Consider the following 12,053-nt stretch of genomic DNA (forward strand, 5'->3'; position numbering starts at 1 on the left):
ATGCTGGAGACAAGCGGTTTAAACAATGGCAGAAAGCCGGCAACCCATTAAAACCAAGGCTCATTCTTAAAGTTCAAGTCAAGTAAATTACAACCTGAATGCTAGAATGCTTTGTCTCTTATCATCCCTTGATTTCCATTAATGATTCATACTATAAATGAGATTTTTCCTCCAAAGTGATAGTTGTTAATAGATTCAACAGTCTAACACAATAATCTGTGCAGTGGCTGCAATCCAACAACTGTGTACAATAAGGCTGCAATCATGCTGATCTAATCAATTAATTGACTGATGTTTCAACTCTAGTGTACATATAATACTTTCTTCCTTTCTTCCATTTTTAATTAGAAAAAATAAATAAATAAGAAATGAGAAATACAGCTTACTGTGATCTCAGAGGTCCAGATAAAGCAGAATGAGCCACCGGTCAGGAATCAGGATGAGGAAATGTACCAAACGCCAGGAAGACCTCCCAAATGAGATATGTGCGGAGGATATTAGATGAGTGTGAAATTCCTCTCTGTCCTCCATGGGGACTGGTGTGTCTCTGCAGATGTGGAGAGAAAATGGGTGTGATGTGGTGCTGGGAGGGAATTCACCAGAGTCAGTGCAACCAAATGTCAGAGCGTCAGGTATTAAACAGCATCAGTACTGAGCACTGACAGCATGCAGATTCATTTTAATCACCAGATCATTGAGGAAATGTGGTGATTCAAACAAACTAACAAAGAATGACTCAACAGACCTCTGCAGGTGAAGCAGTATGCTGCTAAAGGTTTTATACAACACCCAGCTAATGGGGTATGGTGTGTGATATTGTTTGCCTACCTGCTCTGTCCAGATGTGGAGGTGTGACTCAGCAGCAGCCACTAACCAGTCCAGTAAAATCAATTAACTCACTCACGCAGCAGTGGTTTCAGGCTTCCTCCTCAGTTTAGATCACATTTGAAGTTATTACCTGAAAGCGTGGAGAACCACGTTTGATCCACTGCAGGTGTCTGTTTGTTGTTCGCATTGAGCCAGCTGGAACACAGTTACAATGGTCAGGTCGCAGGTTCTATTACAATTTCCCTTCAACAAGGACACACTCTTGCCAATTTCGGCCTGTGGTTTCAACTTTGGTTAATGCAGTTTTACACACACACACACACACACACACACACGCAGGGGAATTTGTCATGTCGCCCCCTGGTGGCCAATGTACAAGCTCGCCGAGAGGGGAGTTTGGCCCAAACGGCACCTCATGACTGGTGTCCATGTTCATTCTGCTCAGCTCTGCAGGGCTGTTTGTCTTGTTGATGATAGAGTCACTTCAGGAGTTTCCACATGTGAAGTATTTAAACACTGGCTTGTTTTCTTACCTGTGTATAAAGCTGAACCTTGTTCTCAGGCCTCTCTGCCAATAAAAATACCCAGACTCACTTTTTAAGACAAATATCCAAAACACTGTGGAGGTTTTTAAAGATTTTTCTTTTTTAACAATTCAACAAGCATTTCATATCAAACGTTCAGATCATACTCTCAACTGTGTTTCACGTAAAGGTATACTAAATCATTTCAACAGGGTAAATTCAACATCCTTTGTGACATGTAAACAAAAAACACACACTGAACGTAAGATATCACTTTCAGGTCTCTTCCTGTTGATATTGTGCAGCCAGTTAGTTTACACGAAGTAAAAAAACAAACAAAACAAAGACAACTGTACACAAAATGTACATTCCTCTAACAGTTCAACATGGCTTCTGTCTTCTAAGCGTTTTTTTTTTTTCTCTTTTTACAATAAGGTTCAGTATGTACACTAATGGGCGACATATGTTTAATCTGAGGATTGATTTGTCTCATTGCACACTGTACAGACGATCATGACTGGATTATCTGGAAAAAGGAAGAAATATCCAACTGAATGATCACTAAGAACATAAATATATCCAACTATTGAACAAAAAGGGAAATAAAAAACAGAGGTACGACTGTAAAAGATAACAAACCTGAATCGAGCATGTTGGTTGTGAGGGAACATTTAACTGTAGGTCTTTCTGCCTTTAGATTTTTCTCTCAGGCACTCGAACAGCATCACAATAAACTCAACGTGACTCCCCATGTGAACTTAGAAGGGCGGGTATCTTACTCCCAAAGCTGATCTGAAAATGGGGCTCCTTGTGCCTTTTCCCCGTTTACACACTCAACACACACTGGACTGAATCACAAACAGGAGTGTGAGTGGAAAGCAAAATTTGTGTCCCGTGAGACGCTTTTGAGAAATGTTTCCAGGCCTGCACAGACAGTGATGACTAAGTCTGGAGCGCTGTTCAGACATTAGCTGTCCCGCCGTTGAATGAGTGCTACAAGTACATTTTCCTTCAGCTGGAATTTCTCCAATGAGTAAAACATAAAAAAGTGATCTTGTTGGAGAGAACTGTTTACAAACAAATCTGTTTGGGATAGAAAGGATGCAGACCAAAGTCCTCCCCGCACAGGTGTAACGCAGAGGTCATCTGCCATATCTGTCATTTGTACATTAAAAATTCCACCATTACTGACAATATTTTGCCAAACATGTGATGATATTAGTCCTGTGTGAATCTGCGTCTCTGTGACTTCAGCTCGCATTTTGTTTAACTGTCAGACAACTGAACAATTGCGAAATCTGATCGAGGCTCGTAACACGCTGAACAGCAGCTGTGCTGTGAGATCGGCTACAGTGACGTTTAAAATGAGCGATGACAGAGAGGGTTAGGAGCAGCGAAAGGTCATACTCAAGTCCAGGCACGGAGCATCTGTTACTTGATCTAAATAAGCTGCGAGTGTGTAATTATGAATGTAACACAAGGAAAGAGTGGCCAAAACAACCGCAATCTATCTCATTAATGTGGCTGCTGAAGGACAGATGAGGTTGGGCTGAAAGAAAAAAAGCTTTCCTTGTTGAATGTAAGGAAAATAAATCCCTTCTTTCTTTCTAAAGGTCCAGTGTGTAGGCTTTAGTGTCATCCAGTGGTGAGGATGCAGACAATCCGCAATACCCCCTCACCTCACACCCCCCTTTTCCCCTTGTTAAATAATCTGAAGTGGCTACTGTAGAAACATGGTGGTGTAACATGGCGGACTGCGTGGAAGAGGACCTGCTCTCTGTAGATATAAAGAGCTCATTCTAAGGTAACAAAAACACAATGATTCCCATTTTCAGGTGATTTTACACCAACGAAAACATACTTATTAATCGTATGTTTCAATTCTGCCATATTCTGCAAACAGATACCCCTAAATCTTACACACTGGTCCTTTAATGTGATGAAGCCATTCACTGTAGAACTGAATTTATAAAACCACCTTGTTGTTCTCACAAGGCGGTCTGTATTTTGCCACTTTAAGCTTTAGTTTACACTATTAAACAGACACCATATGTCACTTTTAACGCACTGTCGGTCATTAACAGGATCTTTTACACAGTAGAAGGTGTATTTTTTGGCGGCATAACTGATAACCAGTGTCTCTTTTGTCCCCATGTTCAAGAACTTTTTAAATCATCAATATATAATGAATATTCACAATAAAAGCATACAGAATGCATCTCAGGTGACAATTTAGGTTCCTTGTTTCTTATCTGAAGACGAGTCCTGGGTTCAAAAACGTGTCGATGCTCTCGATGAGACCGCTTGGCAGAAACCTTTATCTGATCCACCGTTTTGTTTTGAGTCTGTTATCTGCCGGTGGGGGAGGGCGTTTAGTGGACCAGGCCGGGACTCTACCACTTGCCCCTCTTGCTCCAGTCCTTAGGTGTGAAGTGAAGGCATTTTGGATCTATGCGCAAGTGTCTCTTCTGCATCGCTCTTTCGTGTCCGTCCACAATGTCTTCTGAAAGGGTCAGGATGTACTGACCCTACATTCAAGAGACAAGACAATGTTAACATTTTACACAGTTTCACTTTTTGGGGGGAAAGTAAGTAGGTGTCAATGTGAACTGACTGCATACCATTAGTGTGCATTAGCTGCCTGTACTTTAGCATCAAACACTGTTTATTTCATCAGTGAAGGCTGCATTCATTTTCACACTACCAACAACTACAACATATTAGTCAAATTGCAAAGTTTTTGTCCTCATTATGACACTGAAAGCATTTCTCAGATGTAAGATTCAAAGCATCTGGAACATTTTGGCGTCCTCTCCGCCAACAGTTGAATTGAAAGTAGTGTAAAGACTGATGATAAAAGTGTGGAGGGACAGTATTTTGTCTCACACTTTTAGCGTCTGACAGTGGTAGGCGTCAAATTACTGACTTCTCCTGTTTATCCATTTACACTTCAGCCTTCCACGTCAAGCACGCGGGTGATAAATCAGGGTTGAGGATGGTCTCTCACCTTGTAATAGTTGATGAGGTTGAGGTACTGAAGTGTTGAAATGACGTCTTCTTTCTTTACACTTGTGATCTCACTAATTTCACTGGAGGTTAAAAAAGGGGGAACCAATCATTAAACTGCCGTTTTAAATTATTCTTTGGAGACAACTAAGGTTGTGATAAAGTGGCAACAGTCACATACTTGATGGTAATCTGCGGCCGTTCTCCATTGTCAGGTTTGAGGTCCATAAGAATTTCCAGGATGGTCTGGGACCAGTAGGAGCGATAGGACAAAAGACCAAGGTCAGACAGCGGCTTCTCAGGAGTTCCTGTCTTCCCTTCTACTTTGGACAGCTCGTAACCTGACGAGCACACAGTGAACAGACGAACACCACAGGTGAGAAAATAATCATTTCAATGTACAACTTTATGCCACTGTTTTGGACTCTGCACTTACTGAACTCAATGAGTAGTTTGCCGTAGCCTCTCCGCTGGTAGGGGGGCAAGGTCAGGATGCAGGCAACGTTATAATCTTCTGTCGACTCTTTTTCCTGCAAACAGAAATTAAAAACTAAATTTTGTTCTGGGCTAGTCCCTGGATAGATGGGAGGCATTTCCAAGGTGCACCAATATTTAAACATTCTTTGTATCATTTGTTTACCTTAGAGAAGTAGCCCACTATATGGAAGCCTTTGGAGTCATACTCCGTCATTACATAAAAGAGGAAAGGGTCCGTGTCGTAATACAAGGTTTTGTGGTCCAGGAAACACTTTGCAAGTAAACACAGGTTCTGGGAATAAGTCTGAAAAAATACAGCAGACATTTATCAATTAAAAACAAAGAAATGTTTCTAGAAATGTTGAGGAGAGAGAAAAATATCCCATCACTCACTTTGTTTTTCCTGCCGTCAATCTCAAAGAACGAGATGGTGCCTTTACGGTAGATCTCGTTGCCTGGAGGGTGTCTTAGATTGCATTTTGTCTGCGGAAGATGAAAGACACGAGAGGATGAGAGCAACGTGCAGGCAATCTAAGCAGCAAGAGATTAAGAGCTTAAGACGGTGACATACTGATGATTCTTACCAAATGCCTCTGGAGACACTTCAGGCTTTTGAGGTACTTGAGACAGAATTCACAGAGGTAGAGGATGGGCAGCGTGGTGAGTTCCTGTGGGTACGGCGAAAAGTACCAGGGCTTCAGTCTGTGACGTCCCAGCTCTATACACTCGATATTTTTCATCCGGGTGACGATGTCGTCATGGCTGCGGTCGGACACCAGACTGCCCGTCATGCGGGGGGCAGACGGGATGCCGTCCGAACTGTCTTGGGAATCCTGATGGTGAACAATGTGGACAATGGGCATATTAGATACTCTTGGTGCAGCTATCTGATCAATTGGAGAGCATATATTATGACAGATTTCTTTAAACCAGTAACATGTATAATTATAGTACATGTTACCAAAAGGGTCTGAGGCAAGCAGCACCTCCTTTTTATTGGACCCACAGCTGAAAATTGGACAGCAACACACAATCAACAGGCAATAACAGGAAATAAACAGACCTCTGGTGGTGGTAGAAAGACACTGGCACTTTGAGGGTTGTTATACTGCAAAACCTTTATCATCTAGCAGAAAAAGACACAAAAATACAGGCTTTTGGAAACTAAAGAGGGAAAAAAATGATGTACTGTACTGAACAGTTTGATTGAGGGGCAGATGGGTTCATCAGGAGCTGGCACTGACAATCACAGGTACAGAGAGAGGAGTGTCTGTGTGTTTGACAGATTGTTTTGTTTATTTTTATAACAAACACATTAGCCACAGCCAGTCGAGATGATGTGAAATCCAGCAGCGACCTTACACGCTTCTCAGCGTCTATAACTGCTTCCTTACGTGTATCTAATCTCTCCTCTGACAGGTTACAACACTAATCTCTCCAATCAATGAACATACATTTTAGATTACTTTGTCAAAGATCATTTCATTATTTTAAAAATCTCCATATAATATCATTCAGAGGATATTTTCAAGGCCTGCAATTGACTCACTGTGCAGCTGCAACAATTAATTCGGTCACAGCAGAAGACAAAACAAAATAAAAAGCCAATATAACATAACTCAACTTCACATGGAAATGAAATGAACGAAAGGATTGAAACTTCTGTACTTACTTACTAAATATACATAAATAAATAGATGTTTGTCCTGCTTCCATTGTGACAAACATAAAGAAACAGCTTTCAAATGAAAAATATTTTTGTCAACATGCTCATATGCTTGTGGTTTCTATGGATGGTCGAACAGAAATGAATAATAATGAGGTGAAAAACTCAGTATTTAAAGGATTACAAAACATTTGTGTGACAACTTCTACCTGAAGTCAACCCATGTTTGTCCATTGTGTATGTGCTTTAGAGTGAAGCGCTCAAAACAAGAGGACAAAATGAGGCAGACTCTGACATAAAGTATAAACATGAGAAAACAAAAAGCTGACTGGAAAGATGAAATACACTGAAGCTCCAAACCTCGTCAGCTGCCCCACAGTTAGCTTTCCTCTTCCTCCCGGGCTGCGAGGGGACGAGTCGTCGTGCGGTGCCGTTCTATCATTAGAATAAAAAAAAAAAAAAAAACACACGTTAGTCAGCGCTAAAACACTTCACCTCAAACGCTGAAGAACCCAAGACTATTCTCCTTACCGTTGTGAGCGAGGAGAGCTGGTCATGGTCTTCGCGAGACTTGAAGGTGTTGGTCTCTCTCACAGCAGGAAAAACAGATGCTTGAGAGGCTTCAGCTGAACTTGGCAGGGAGGGCACGGGGGTGGCCGGAGATACCTGAGTCGCCAAGGGGACGGCCTCCACTTTCCTCTTCTGCAGCAAACAAAGGCTGTTAGACATTGGGCTTGAAACGAGCGCAGACAGACCAAACACTTAAATGAATCAAACTCTTCATGATTTCAGCCGGACAAGACGCACGTGTTTTCAAACACACACCAACGTAATGATAAAAGGCTGGTTCCTCTTTCATGAAGGAGCGCCATCTTAATAAAACCTGCTTTTTGTTCACTAATACAAGCTACGAATGTGTCCGTTTTAAAAACCACATCATGTCAATTGAAATAAGTTTTAACAATTTCCCTACCAGGTTAAACTAGTCCAATGTAAACTACACCCTATTTAAACCTGGTATTAAGATGCAACACAGATCAGCTGCAACTGCATTACGTTTACACTTACAGCTAAAAATGTGTCTTTAGTAAAGACACATTTTTTTTTTAGATTTTAGTAAAATCTCTTTCACCACTAAAATGCCAATTGACATGCATGATTTCAACATTTTCCCTGATGTGTGATTTATTGTTAGCTGCTTCAGTACACTCAGATTTAAAAAAGAAAATAAAAAGATTTCATTTAAATCACAGAACAATCGACCTTCAAAACTACATCAGATTACAACATAAACAGAGAATACCAGCTACCTTGACAGATTTGAAGCTGCAATGTGGCTTGACAAGTCCAGTGCATACACCTGACAAACATTTGGGTACACTGTGTGTTAAACCTCTTCCAGATGTGATCTGCACGACTGGATCACCATCTTCTCTTTTTGTGTCATGGTTGTTTATATCTGGATTTCCATGCAGTTCAGCATGACCCGATAGCTGTATGATATGATTCACAAGATACATGTTAACACCAGGTTTAAACAAGGTTTCAGTCATTTCTAGAATGGGTAAATTCAAGTTGTACCGGTGTGGGGAGAGTTTTGCCTCTGGAAGGAGCTGTGGCAGGTTGTAGGTTGAGATCTAGACTCTTCCTCTGAATTGAACAGAAAGGAAGAGAAGGAAGAGGGTTAAGTGGCATTCATTAACCCTCAGGTTAATACTCAGGTGTTCACTGTGTCTTCAATAACAACTGACACAGTGTTAAAAATTAACAGTTTTACGGAAATGATTTGGAATCAAGTATGGATGTAAAAATTTAGGAATGAAAACAGATGATTTCAATGTTTCTTTAAGTGTGAAGATGAAGTTAAATGCATATTTATATGTATGTATATACAGCCAGCAATCACAAGCACATATTCAGTTGGCAGATTTTAACAAATCATTGTATGTCATTAGTAAAGTGATCATGTAAATAACATCTTGGAGCAGCACCATTTTTCTGCCTGGTAATAAAACACATAAAACCATTCAAAAATTGACCACTGATTGGGAATACCAATCTAACTTGTTACGATCTCCACCATGCAGGCCATTATATCCACATCCAGCATTTACAGCACAGTAACTGAGATTGACACTTACTGACAATTGACATTATGTGAATATCTTGAAGCAATGTGAAAGGATAACTAGTCTGACACATGACTGACCTCACTCATTTATAGAAATACCATCCACTGGCCTTCCTTGGAGGCATCCTTTCAAATCTCTCTGTCACTGTTGCTGCGGTCAAACACACTGCGATTTAAAACGTGGACTCATATTGTATAAACTACTGTCTTCACAGTGGTAGAATGACGCTACCTAGGGGTGGGCGATGTCTAACAAAATATTTACATGCTTTCTTTTCATATGCATGATTGTTGGATATTAATTCATCTATTTCTTGCACATTTGAGCCCATGCACAGCCCATCCTCACCTGCTCTGTCCTTACTTTCCTCCCTACAGCCTGTGCTTCAGCTACCTAATTAAGCAGATCCTCTGATTATAAAAAAATTTCAATTACTAGTCAAAGTGATGTAAATGCAGAATATACCAGAAAAAACAGAAGCAGCTGTGAGCCAACACTGAGACAATGTTGAACCACCTTGTATTATGGCAGAGATACATGTGCTGAGTGAGACATGGGGTGAATGACAACATAGTGACTATGAATTATTAGTTTAAAGCAGCTCATTCTCTTCGATTTTGTGCCCTCTGGCAGACATGACTTAAAATACGTAGCCATCAGTTCAAAGGTGCTAAATGCTTTGATAAATTACCCTTACTGGCTTTTTACCCAAAAAGCTTTTATTGGATCAAACAGAAAATCCATTGCATTTGGCAGATGTTAATTTTGGACCCTGTCTGTGTGTGTGGCAGGGTGCGCCCGGGTGTTAGCGTGGACAGCAGGAGGCTTGTAAATCACAATGTTACAACAGTAGATGGCTCAGAGGTTGATGACTTTCAGCCATTGGCAACGTACAATGGCATCGTCCATCGGCCCAACCCAAATGCTGCCAAAACTGACTGTACTGTCACAACGTTTGGGCATCTGAGAAAAACATTTGGTGGCGTTGTGTGTGCTTACCACTTCTCTTTCTGGGGAACTGGGACGGGAGCCTGGAAGACCATTCTTGGTGGGTGTTTTAGCTTCTTTTTTAGGAAACTGAAGCTTCTTCATGTCCAGCCGGTCCCCCGTGACCCACTCATCCAGGCGTTTGTTGACTTTTAACACAAGCAATTTTACACAAACAAGAACACATTTGCCGTGATGTTTCTGTGTAATATAAGCGACGATGACAGTTCAAATGTCAAAGAAACGAATAAGTAACACAAACTATACTCACAGTCAATATAGTGAACATAGTAAAGCTTTCTTGCAGACACTTCCTTCACACTGAGGATTTCAGCCAACGCTGCAGGAAAAGAAGTCAAATTAAAACTTGCACTGAGCTCAAATTAGAAATTACTTGTGACAGACTTCCATAAAATAACTGATAAAACACTACATTTTTTGAAATAAACCTCACTAGTGTGCATACTATTGCTACTGTATACTACTACTATTATTATTATTGTTAGTATTGTTGTTGTTAATTGAGGACCTGCTGGGACTGTTCTTAACACACAAGTACGTAGAAATTTTCACACAGTTAAATTTTTATGGCCATTTTTCACAATGTCCTGAGAGTTTATATACATTCAATAGAAACAGAGCACAAATAAATAAACACTACTTGCAGCTACAGTCACAAGACAAATGTAAACTCTTCCGTGATATTAAAGCATACAGAAGAAATATCTCTACTTGACAGATTTATAGTCTTGAGCTTTCATAGTGCATAAGAGTGGATAGTAATACTTCTTCTGACCTCTAACATCAATTTTAAAAAGAAAACTCCAACTAAGTATTTTATAAAAATGCCCCTGACAGTTGGCCAGTTAACTTCTTGTTGGATGTAATAGTGATTTCAGCAAGCAGTCAAATTACATCCTTTCACATTGTACAACTACATGTGTTGGCTGTGCGTGTGGTGTTTACAGTGCTTCAACCAGAGGCCGTGGCGCCTGGTAACAACAGCTGAGGTTCGCTAGTTAGCATTAGCTAGCTTAGCAGTGGAAAACAACCGGACAATACTTACGCCATTCGTCTTCGTGTTCTTGGTTTTTACGGAGAACGGGAAGGCGACAGCCCTCAACAATCTCGACCTGCAGAAAACAACACGTTAATTTCCACCCTGAAACTGGTCAGTGTACCTAAAATAAAATTATATCTCCCGAAAACCTACCGAAGACGAGTTATCCGCCATTTTCGTCATCTGTGAGAGCAGGAGCAGGGTGTTGTGGGAAAATGCCGGTCTAGTACAAAGATTAATTAAACGGCAAGATGGAGCGTCTGCGGCGTAGGTGGGGAGCGGATGTCTGAAAACCAAACCGGAAGAAAGAAGCAGGGCTCTTTCAAGATGCCTGAACTTTTCTTTTATTCAACATGTCTGTTTTTTTAGTCCATGTTCCATCAGGTTTATTGTGTGGGTAACATTGGTACTATATTGATCAAAATGACTGAATTTAATCTTAAATTTAAATGGCATGATTATCTTGTCACTTGAACAAAAACGGACTGAGAGCTGTTTTACTTACTATATGCTGTCCAAAAGTCTAACTTGGAAAATCTGAAATTGGCATAGAGCGATAATCACTACCTTTAATCACAGAGGCTCTGTCTGGGCACCCTCAGACAGATATTTGGCCCCAGTCAGGTGAAAGCAACCACATACTATAAAACACCATAGCACCTGCTGTTCATCTCCCTTTTTAATTCAACTACCTTAGAGCACAGATCTACATTTATGATCTCCAACCATTCCCTAGTGTCGCTGTCTTCAACCACCAACAAGCTTTGTGCCATCTGCTCCTTGCTGTTGTTGGCCTTGGATTGTCCCAATGCTTGCTTCTGATGATTTGCCCGTGCCACCAGGCGAAGGCCAACGCCTGCTCGGCCTGCATCACACTTTCCTAGGAGGAGCATGAAGGACACTCCTTCCAACTCTCCTTTGACTTTGATACTGGGAGGTGGCTCTGGTGGCAACTAAGCCTAAGTTTACACTTAGCAAGGTATTTTGGAAAACGGTTATTTTGGCCCCTCCATTTTCAAAAATAACATCGTGCACAAAACATCGTTTTCAAAAATGTTGTCGTTTACGTTAAACAGCGTTTTGGGTTCCGAAACGTCAAAACATGTGACTGAAAACACTTAACGTCATGTGTGCGACCTATGCTTACACTCACGCCCATAGGTTTGACATAGTTATGATGGCGCTCGACGGCGTATTTATCCGGGTTCATGTAAACGACAACATTTTTGAAAATGATGTTGTGTGCACGATGTTATTTTTGAAAATGGAGGGGCCAAAATATCTGTTTTCCAAAATAACCTGCTACGTGTAAACTTAGGCTTAGACTATTTCTTTCAGAAGAGACAGACATTCTTCTGAGAAATGACAACATC

General features: G+C 40.8%; 1 protein-coding gene across 2 annotated transcripts; it reads right to left on the reverse strand.

The window, feature by feature from the left end:
• Positions 1–1,724: 1,724 nt before the first annotated feature.
• On the reverse strand, positions 1,725–10,884 carry LOC139344682 (histone acetyltransferase KAT5-like). Of its 2 annotated transcripts, XM_070983016.1 has the most exons (16): positions 10,834–10,884; positions 10,687–10,753; positions 9,892–9,960; positions 9,633–9,769; positions 8,083–8,151; positions 7,812–7,994; positions 7,033–7,203; positions 6,862–6,936; positions 5,899–5,961; positions 5,420–5,668; positions 5,229–5,318; positions 4,999–5,139; positions 4,795–4,888; positions 4,540–4,699; positions 4,360–4,441; positions 1,725–3,880 (listed from the first exon to the last, which is right to left on the reverse strand). In XM_070983016.1, the coding sequence occupies exons 1-16, from the start codon at positions 10,861–10,863 to the stop codon at positions 3,746–3,748; spliced, it is 1,815 nt and encodes a 604-aa protein (XP_070839117.1). In that variant the 5' UTR covers positions 10,864–10,884; the 3' UTR covers positions 1,725–3,745. The 2 variants fall into 2 exon arrangements, with proteins under 2 accessions (XP_070839117.1, XP_070839118.1); XM_070983017.1 differs by lacking the exon at positions 7,812–7,994.
• Positions 10,885–12,053: the final 1,169 nt, after the last annotated feature.

This window comes from Chaetodon trifascialis, chromosome 16, assembly GCF_039877785.1.
Source record: "Chaetodon trifascialis isolate fChaTrf1 chromosome 16, fChaTrf1.hap1, whole genome shotgun sequence".
NCBI classification, from domain to species: Eukaryota; Metazoa; Chordata; class Actinopteri; order Chaetodontiformes; family Chaetodontidae; genus Chaetodon; species Chaetodon trifascialis.